Source organism: Chinchilla lanigera, unplaced genomic scaffold, assembly GCF_000276665.1.
Source record: "Chinchilla lanigera isolate Chin_1 unplaced genomic scaffold, ChiLan1.0 scaffold00079, whole genome shotgun sequence".
NCBI lineage: Eukaryota > Metazoa > Chordata > Mammalia > Rodentia > Chinchillidae > Chinchilla > Chinchilla lanigera.
This window is the reverse complement of record NW_004955480.1, coordinates 8,387,840-8,398,650: the sequence shown is the minus strand read 5'-3', so window position 1 is coordinate 8,398,650 and position 10,811 is coordinate 8,387,840. Positions and strand designations below refer to the sequence as shown.

Below are 10,811 nucleotides of genomic sequence, written 5' to 3'. Positions count from 1 at the left end.
TGAATGGTAGGTTTGTCTCGTGACCTCTTCTCAAAGCAATGAAGATAACTTGGCTACTGAATAACTATTTTCAAAATGAAAATTCAGCTCAGTAATATTCATCTGTGTAAAACTATTTATCCGTCAGAGTCATGATTTCATAGACACTCAAAAGTCAGTATTTAGTCCTATTATTGATAATAAAATCACAACACAAAAGATACTACTTCGTAAAGTCCTCAAAGTAGATTTTATTTATACATTTCTTCAAATGACTGTGGAATTATTAAAAATCCTTCTCAAATCTGCCAATTTAGGGGCAGTGGTACAACCAGGGTTTTGGACAAAAGCAAATATAAATAAACTGGTGCCCTGCTAGCTCATCGAGCTAACACCACAAAGCCAATTATTCTCTAACCTCAAAAGATCTCATATGTGGGTGTGCTTGAATTGGCCCCCTTGTAATTGTTCAAATTTAAAAAAAAAAAAAAAAATGTTATGGAAAAGAGATTAGTTTCCAACATGTGCAGTCTTTAAAAATAAAACTTCAGAAATGTATGTCTGAAATGATCTGCAAAGTTGGGTACAGTGTTTATACATAAAAAGAACCACTAACTCCCAAAGACTTTTTCAAAATTCAAAATAATCTAAATCACACTTTAAATGGCACTGCATTAGTGACATTTTTTTCAGACAGGGTCTCCCTATGTAGTTCAGGCTGGCCTTGAACTCACTATATAGCCCAGGCTGGCCTCTCAAACTCGCACTGATCCTCCTGCCTCAGCCTTCCGAAAGCTGGGCTCAGAGGTGTGCACCACCATGCCCAGCTAGTAACATTCTTTTTGAAGCATTTTGTTTAAAAGAAATCCAGTAAGACTGCTCTCACCCTTACGAAAAGACCTAATACCTTTCTAAAACAAAAATATATTTTGCATAAGAAACAACACTGTACATTTCACTGGTAGATTAAGATTTCTGAGGTTATAAGAAATGGGGCCAAAACAAGACACACTCAAAAAGGGATGTTAACACAAGAAATGTGCTATAAGTAAAGTGCATGAAAGGAAGCCTGCTCAGCTAAATGAAGTAGACAAAGGTCAGAAGTCAAGGGTCATTCGCCAGATCGGCAGCAGGCTCGAAAACCACACTGCAAATTCTGGCATCCGCTGGCGGTTTCAGCATGAGGACCTGTATGAAAAGAGAAAAGTGTGAAAGGAGGAATTTCTGAATAATCTTATAAAAACAATTTTGCTTATGAAAGAGCTAAAAATTGTATTTGCTCTATTATACTTATTTCACAGAAGTAGAATCTTACAATGGGTGTACATAAAATTTATCAGAAAGAAATTGCCAATAACAGTTTGACATTAACTCATGTTTTTCATGGTCCAAAAGATAACAGAAGGGAAAAGAAATAATTTTGGCAACAGTTTTACAAAATAAAAACCGAGAAGAAAGGAGCAATCCACAGAAGCAGGACTGCCTGGCTAACACTACCTACAACTGTAATTAAAGGAAAAACAAAAGAAAATCAGAAAAAAATATCATAATAGGTCAGCTACATTATTGAGCAATTACAATAAACATGATGTGTAAAGTTTAAAATACACTGCACAGACACAGACTTAGTATGTTTGCTGTATTTTTAATTACCACTGATAGCCAGAAAAAAAACTGTATGGTAGTGTTAGATGAAATTATTTTCCAAATTTGAGTAAAGAGTAATTAAACACTGAGCCACAATAAAAACTGTGATTCACTTACAAAGGAATAAGAAAATATTGGTGGAATACCTGAAATTTTATTGCACTCACATTATGCTACCAAATACTAGACAAAAGATCCATTAGACAACATAGCTGAGAATTAGAAAACAGCCAGTTTTGTAGCACATTTTCATATGTTATGTACTTTAAGTAAATGACAGTTTTCATAAAGGCAGGCAAATGTGAAAAGGGTTGTTTCACTCTACTGAAGTCTTTCAATATTTCTGAACCATGGAAACATAGGACAGTTCATTAGTTCTGTGCCCATTAGAACAATCAAACTCCTCAATAACTGTGACATGTAAGGACCAAACAAACTTAAAAGCACACAAAATATGATTTCACTGCTGAATATGTCAAATGGATTATACATAAAAAACCACAGTACACTGGAGTAATACCAGCTTAACTCAAAGCCTATGCTTTGATTCATTTTCAAACAGTTTTATTTTAAAATTGAAAAGACACTTGGGATCTGCCTCGGATGAGAGCATGTATGGGAATGGGCATGGTACAGTGGAAAACGAGGCTGGTCACAGATTTCTAACTGTGGAGGCTGATGCTAAGTAAGGATACACTGTATTATTCTGTTTATATGTTTAAAACTTCCCACAGAAACATGTTTAAAATTACTTTAAATATAAAATTAATCACCACAAGCCTATTTTTACCTTATCAAAATAAAAATGTACTCCCATTTTTAAGATTAAAAGTTAAATATACCAAAAATTTTACATTTACAAAGCAGCATTCTTTGTTAGGATTATTTTCCCCTGAAATAAGATACAACATTAAGTCAATTGAGCCACAAAGTCAAGATACAATTTTTGCCTATGTATTAGTTCTGATGAGAAATGTCTGGATAGGGAACCTCTAGCTGGACGCTCCTCCCTCACAGCCAGCCTCCCACAGATCTCCCTAGTCACCTGGCACAGCACCTGCTCCACACCTCCCGGACCATGGACCCTCCCCGTGCGTGCCTGCTCTGCCCACGTGTCATCCCGCGCCAGCCCTCAGACCAAGCCCTGCCTCACTGTGTGCCCCAGGCCTTCAGAGTCTAGGAAGAAATGCCTAAATTGCTAGTTTTTGCCAAAATGTATCTGAGTAGCTTTTTATCACCATGTGATTCTAGTCTCCATTTTTTAAGGGAGAAATAAGAGGAAAGAGATATGCAGACTTCAATTTTCCAAACTAAAACATCACAAAACACTTCACAATGTCTATTCTTTGTTTTTAAGACATGGCTCTCACTATGTTGCCCAGGTTGGCCCTAAACTACCGGACTCAAGCAATCCCCAGCCTCACCTCCTAAGTACTGGGACTAAAGGTATGTGTCACCACATCGAGCCATGTCCTACTTTTTTAATGATAAAAAGATAAGGAAGGAATGTTACAGCAAATTCCACAGTGGCCTAAGGGAAAAATTGTAAGTGGTGGCTGGAAATAAAAGAAATGAAGTACATGACTGGTTTCCAAGGAAAAGTGAAAAAGAACCTCCACTGAGAAATCAGATCAAGGAAGCTACTCTTCTGGAGATTCCCACCCGTCCACACACCACACAGCTTTTCACCATCCCACCTAAGAGCCACAGGCCCCCACATCCTCAGTGTCCACTCTGGCACCTGGGTCACTCTGTTCTCAAAGTACAGACATGGTGGGAAATAAGAGATAAAAAATGTAGATATAAAAACACGTACTCTGGATTAAGCACACAGTTAACAGAATTCTGTATGTCCTTATTCATCACAAAATTCTTCCTAATACTAACACAAAATGTGCCACTTCCTTCAAAATGAGTTCCAGTGGGATCCTAAATATAACAAGAGAGAACATGTGGTGGTGCTTTTAAATGTAAAAACAGGATCTATGCAGAGATGCCTACAAGTACATAACTCATAACCATAATATTAACAGTCTCAAAACTACAGTGTCATCATAAGGCCAATCACTGGAGCGACTATCTATCTGATCCTAGTACAGTAATACATGAAAGCAACAGATTCCAGGAAAGGATTTTATTCTCCTGAAGGCCTAGGGAAAAGTACAAATGGACAATTACTGTTTTAAACTTAGTTTGACATTGTGGAAAACAGGTCAACAGCAATTTCCGGAGCTTGGAAATTATAAGCAACACTAACAGTAAGATCCTTCAGTACCACAGAGGAGGTGCTCAGAAAAAAGTAAATGAACAAGAGAATAAGGAGGAAACAGATATGTTAGGCTGCCAAGTGTATCAGGTCAACAGCTATACTTCAAGAGACACTAACAATTCAAAATATACACTAGTTCCCTTTAAATATTTGAATTACAACCAGAAAATGTGCATCTCAATGGAGGACAGTGAACTCAAATGATTATAATATATAAGGGCAACACTATACTAAAGAATAATTAAGAGGGCCGGGGACATAGCTCAGCGGCCCAAGTACCTGCCTGGCAAGCACAGGATCCTGAGTTCAAATTCTGATACCAAAACAAAGAATAATTAAGAAAAACTGCATAATCATGAAGTATAATTTTTAAATGTATGGTGAAGAATAAATCTTGTAAGAATTTTAAATATTAGATGAAAAGAACTATAAAGCCATTATTTCCCCAAGTTCCATTAGAGAATGACCGTGTTCCCAAGTCATGAGTCTGTGCATTATTCATGCTGTCGTTCTGCACTTACCTCAACTTACCTGTAACTCCTCTTTAATTTAAATTGGAAACACAAGACAGCAAATCATTGAGACTGTGTCACTTCCAGAACTATGAGCTAATCTATCTTAATTCATAAACTATTACATTGAAATGCAAATTGGCACAAATTATTTATTTGCTATCATTGTTCAAATGTTCTTCAGAGCTCTAAGCTGCCATTCCAATTAACACTTTTTAAATGATAAAGAATTCTATAAATGTCACAGTTAAGAGGCCTTTCTGTATTCAAATTACAAACTTCAGTCATGATAAATCATGTAGAGGAATGAAAATATGCACTTCATATCAATGCTTAGCATAGTGTCTTTCTCTAGGTAGTTTTTCTTGAGTATGGGATGGCTATCTTCATCGCCTCTAAAATCTCTGCTAGTGTTTAGGAAACATTCTGCTTTATTCATTTACTATTCAGTTAATGACTAATGTTAACCATATTTACCTTTTTTTAGCAAATAACCTTATAGTTACTTCTGTAAATTATCTTTTAGCGAACTAATTCTAAATTGTTATTTTCAAATATTTAAAATATTATCTACCACCTAAATATGCTTATTACTCTAAGACTTTATGTTAAAACATACTAGTTTCAGAAATAATAATAAAAACAAGAAAAGGAAGCCTGTAAACATTCACTAAACATTTACTGTACAAGCTCAACTGTTTTGAACTGACACTGAGTCAATAGTGTCACATTGCAAACTGGATGTAATTCCAACAGTCTTCAAGTTGTCCAACTGTCCTTTTCAGGAAAAGACTGTATCAGAGCACTGCTTTACCAACAAGCTGCTATTGTAGAACACAAGTTCTACGACAAATCACTCTGCTGCAATATTTCATTTCTCTCAGATCATGCCTTGATGACTTATAAAGGGAGATTTAATGCTGTTTTATTCAGACATCGCAATTTCCTTTCATATTTTTCAAATTCAGATCTCTTAGTTGAACCTCATCTACTGAGCCTTGTGTGGTGGCCCATGCCTGTAATCCCAGCACTCAGGAGGCTGAGGCAGGAGTATCACTTTGAGTTCAAGGCCAGCCTTGGCTACATAATAAGTTCCAGGCCAGCCTGAAACTGCATAGTGAGACCCTGTCTCAACAACAACAACAACAAAATTCATTTACTGAAAACTACCAATCACTTATCCAAAAGAAATTCCTATATTCAACAAAAGGAATATAAAACCTCCTTTAGAACACTTTAATATTTATATATTCAAAGCAGGTAAAAAAACAAAACAAAACAAAACAAAACAAAGCAGGTTAAGATGAAAAAAAGCACCAACAAAGTACAAAAGATTTTAAGATTTAACTTGTCCTATCATCAAAATTATTTCAAGAAGTTTAGAAACACATAAACACAAAAGGTAATTCATAAAAATGAACTAAAATCTAATACTTCATCAGGTAAAACATCTGTATATTCAAAAATAAATGTAACATTGTGAGATTTATTGCCAAATACATCGTATACTGAAATTATATGTCCAAATTCAAGTGCAATACACAGATGTTTTTCTCAAGAAATAATTGCTTATTGATTACTTTGGATATGTTCTAGAAGACCCAGGAAGTATATTGAAACCCACAATGCTAAAACTCCATGTTTAAATATAAAACAAAAAACTCCCTTTCCGAACCCTCCACAGAAAACACTATTGCATCAGTATACTTTGGTTTTAGAGGGTAAACTGGTTGTAAACAAAATAACATTCATTTTCACCATTACTTAATTATACACCCAAGGCAAAAGAGAGCAAAGATATGTTCCAACTTAGTGCTGAAATATCAGGAACACAGGAAGTCATCTACAAAACAGTGTGATTACAGAAATAAGAAAGTTGAGATGTAACTTCCTGAGAACAGCAGATCTGCTAACTTCTCTACCTCTGAGCATGTCTTATTCTCTCTGTTGTCCCTGGCTCCTGTCAGTTGTTCTGAGAAAAGCTCAGTTGATCTTTCCCATCGTATTAAAATGAACCAGGCCCTCTCAAAGACACAATATGCGGTATGAAAAGATAGGCACAGAGTAGAATCTCAGCTGTCTAAATTCTTCCTAGTTGTAAATATGGAAGGTTGATTTGTTTACTATTAATTGAGAGGCAGCTTTTCATCCTGGGAAATTTAGTTTCTATCAATGACTACCAAATGCCCCAAGGGGCACTGAAGTACTGCGAAAAAGTACATTCAACAGGCTCATTGCAGGGTAGGCTAGGCTTAACAAACGGAAATACTTACCTGGTGATTTTTCCTTTCTTTTTGCAGTGCTGGGCATTGAACCCTAGGCCTACATACACACTAGACAAATGCTCTACCTGCACTACATTCCTGGCCCTATCTGATGAATTTTAAGAAAAGGTTTAAGAATCAATTTCCAAAATACTATTTGGGAATTACAGTCATGTCTTTAGACATGCTTCAGCATTTCAGCCTGTTCTCAATACCTTCCTCAGCGGTTTTCAGTGAGATGTTATCTGGACCAGACCCAGAACTCCTGAGTTCATATTACTAAACTACTTATCTGTTACACTTGATAAAGTTGTTCTACTGGAAAAGTAAAACTATTATTCCAAGAAATCAGTGTACCTAGAATATCAACACCTTTACACTGTTAATGCGTGATTTAATATTGTAAGACTACAGGAATTCCCAAAATTTTCTAAGAGGTTTACTATTTCTATAACAATTTGCCATTTTTAAGTGATTAAACTATTGCATGCCTCAAAAGTCTGAAAGAATGGGTATTTCTGCCTCTTCTGTGTACCAGCTGTGTAACCTTAATTCATTCAGTTCCTCTTACTCATGATTCTGTTACCATTAACACAGATAATAAATGTTACTCACAATTACTGTGATCATTAAATGAACTGATGTGTGAACTGTTTAAAACTGCTCCACATGCCAGTAACTGCTACGGTTGTTTATTACTGTAAGTGTCTGATCTTCTTAAAGTATTTCTTTGGTTATGTAAGTAGTTCTGCATTTGGGAGAGGGATATATCTCAAGCTGTAGTGAGCACACTAATCTTCTACATCAGAGCATGAGCACTCTGTCAGAGGAGGCCGGGTGCCAAAATACTAAAGACTTGCTTACTTGCCTAACGTGGTGAGATTTCCTGCCACTTTTAATTTTAACTTTACTGATTTGATATTTAAGGTACTTTTCCATCTCCTAGAAAGTACTACCTTTATGCTTTATAGTCTTCAACTTAAAGTCTACATTTGAAACTCTGAAAAATTATTTTAATATTCAGTAAGATAACAGAAAGTTATTTTGAAACTATAGCTAATTCTTCACAAAAACGATAGTATAGATCTCAGAACCATTAAATTTCCTGAATTGTGGCATTATAAATTTTCAGTATATGATTTTCCAGTTAAATGTTGTAAGCCAAATAAGAGTAAGTAGTGAAAGCTATGTTTAGTACTTTTTCTTTCTTTTTTTTCTTTTTAACTAGGGAAGTTATGAATCGCAAAAGATGTAACCAGTATACAACTGACTGGAATAGGGTGCAGGCATCTATCTTCTTCGTCCATCAGGCCTTCCTAATTACTTTTATATGTTTAAGTCATACTGTATAATTTGCGTAAGTAAAGACATAGTAAAATATCATTTAAAATGTTTAAGAAGAATTTAAGTCTGACAAACCCAAATGTTTGTACCATATATTTCTGCTTTCAACAATGTCTAGACAGCACATGTGTGCTATGATTTGAACTACTACTGCTCAGTTATCATGTATGACCATGGGACCTATCCAGCATGTGAATACTGAGTCCAGATTTCAAATACATCTCTAATAGACTCTTTAAGGAAAAAAAAGCCTAACCCTGGACAGTCATCTCATCTTGGCAGCGACACCAGGCTGCTTCCACAGGTCAGGGTGGGGGACACTAGAGACAAGGTGTGGGCAAGGAAGGCCACAGTTAAATGTTAGTTAAATATTGTAAGCCAACTGAGAATAAGCAGTGAAGATTATGTTTAAATAGTTCTTTTCTGTGTGTTAAAATATGTATCCACAGAAACTTATTTTTTGAGAAGTAATATCTGTGATTTTTTTTTTTAGTATTATCAAATTTAAAGGTCTCAAACTAAAACAATTTCAAATATTAGAAATTTAGAAAAACAAATAGAAATTATAAAAATTATGAGAACTGCTAACATTTTTCAAACTAATCCTCCTTGTTAAAAGGCATTACCTGCAGTACCTGCCTGGCAAGCGTGAGGTCCCGAGTTTGATTCCCAGTACCCCCACCCAAAAAAAACAAAAAACGCATTACCGTTAATGTTGTCACAGTAGTAAAAGTATTCATCATTTAGAGAAGGACAAGCCGAAACCAAATCCTGCAGGCCTGCACCAGTTACAGTAAGACAACCAGAGAGATTAAGGTGCTCCAAATAAGGCAGCCCTCCTCCCAGAGTCAAAACCCTGTAAGAGAAACAATGTGACAATTAGAATATATTAATCTATGAAAAATATTATCCTACGACCTACTGGGCCACAATTTTATATAACAAAAAATTTAAGAATTTCTCTCAAATACTGATAACTGACCTTATCCTGAAGCAGAAATACATTTAAACTCAGAAACATTATCTAAATTTTTTGTAAAGACAGTCAATAAGATAATCTATAAAAATTTCTTTAATAAGAAAATTATAGTAACTCAATACTTATAGGAAGTACTGAACCCCAAAGCTGTAATGTTAATTACCCTACCAAACTGTCCAAGTTAAAATTATCCAGACAACTACTAAAGTTTTAAACCTATGCCCAGTTTTGTAGTTCTTAAAAAACTTATAGTGAGCATATGACTTAGCAATTCCTCTCTGATGTATATACCCGAAAGTTTCAAAACAACTGTTTACATAAAAACTTATACATCAATGTTCACAGCAGCATTATTCGTAATAGTCAAAAAAAAAAACCTCAAATACCCATTAAACAATGCATAAACAAAATGTGCTACACCCATATAATAAGCACCATGCAGCTCCAAGTACAAACAGCTGTTATAACACGCATGAACCTTGAAGACACACTAAGCAAAAACAAGTAGATACAAACAAGCAGGCTACATGGGTAGTGTATGATTCCATTAATAGTATTATCTTAGAATAGGTAAACCCATAGAAACAGAAGGTAGGTTAGTGGTTATTAGGAACTGGAGGTAACGGAGAATGGGGAGTGACTGTTAGTAAGTATGTGATTTCTTCTGGGGATAACGAAAATATTTCTGAAGTAGATAATGGTGATGACTGCAAAAAAGGTAAATATTCTAAAGCCACAGAATTGTTCACTAAAAATGTGGTAAATGTTATGGCACATTAATTAAATTTTAATTAAAGAAACTTTAACAGATCATATCCTAAAAGAAAAAAAAAAAAAAAACAGTATTTACATACATAAGATAAAGTGAAAGGCGGACCCAGGTGCGACACAGGTTCGTGAGAGCCTGAGCTCAGGACCCTGACTTGAGAGCTGCTATGAGCATCTGTGCTCTGTGCTCTGAAATCCATCTTCTTTGCAGCTGCTCGTGAGCAGCGTTAGACCTGCACCAAGAGAAATATCCTCACCTACAACTCTTCTCTGTGAGAAAAAAAGAGAACCTCAAGAGCTCTGGCATCAAGGACCCTAACGACGTACACTGCCGTCACTGTTGCCACAAACTCCTCCACCCTAGGTCACTGGCACTGCTGCTACGGATCTCACACGCGCCAGAAAAGGAAAGCCACCACATCATTCCCAGATGGCAGAGTAAAACCCCTCTTCAGAGGAAAAGTCTTCCCTTGTGAAAAGCCACTTGAATGAAGTCTGGAAGAGAGGACTGTTCCATAAGATGTGTAGAAATTAACAGAAAGACACAAAAAGATGAAAATGCAAGGAAACAGAATACCACCAAAGAAGCACAATGATTCTTCATAACTGACTCCAAAGAAAACTTATAAAATGCCTAAAAGGAAATTCAACATAGTAATCATAGAAAACTCACTGAAATAAGAGAATACAGATGGACAAGTCAACGAAATCAGGAAAACAAATGATCTGAATGACAAATTCAACAGCTATTATAAAGAAGAACCAAAGAGAAATTTTGGAGTTAAAGAAATCAATGAATATAGTGTCATTCAGGCCTCTCATTTGTTTACATACTGTCCTGAGCATCACTTGGGCAGGTGTTATTTCACCTACTGTATTCTTGTTTGCATGAGATACACTCATACTTGCCATTTTTATATTTCCTACTATATTATCTTATAAAAACTAAAGAAAAAGGGGCTGGGGATTTAGCTCAGCGGCAAAAGCACCTGCCTGGCAAGCGCAAGGTCGTGAGTTCAGTTCCCAGTACCGGAGAAAAACCAAAAAAA

General features: G+C 35.8%; 1 protein-coding gene across 1 annotated transcript in view; it reads right to left on the bottom strand.

Moving 5' to 3' along the window:
* Positions 1–747: 747 nt before the first annotated feature.
* Positions 748–10,811, bottom strand: part of Fbxl5 (F-box and leucine-rich repeat protein 5) — a gene marked incomplete at its 5' end in the record, with an annotated part of 36,947 nt that continues 26,883 nt past the window's right edge. Inside the window, 2 exon segments of the mRNA XM_013503309.1 lie at positions 748–1,167; positions 8,723–8,871. Coding sequence (XP_013358763.1) covers positions 1,091–1,167; positions 8,723–8,871 — 226 coding nt within the window.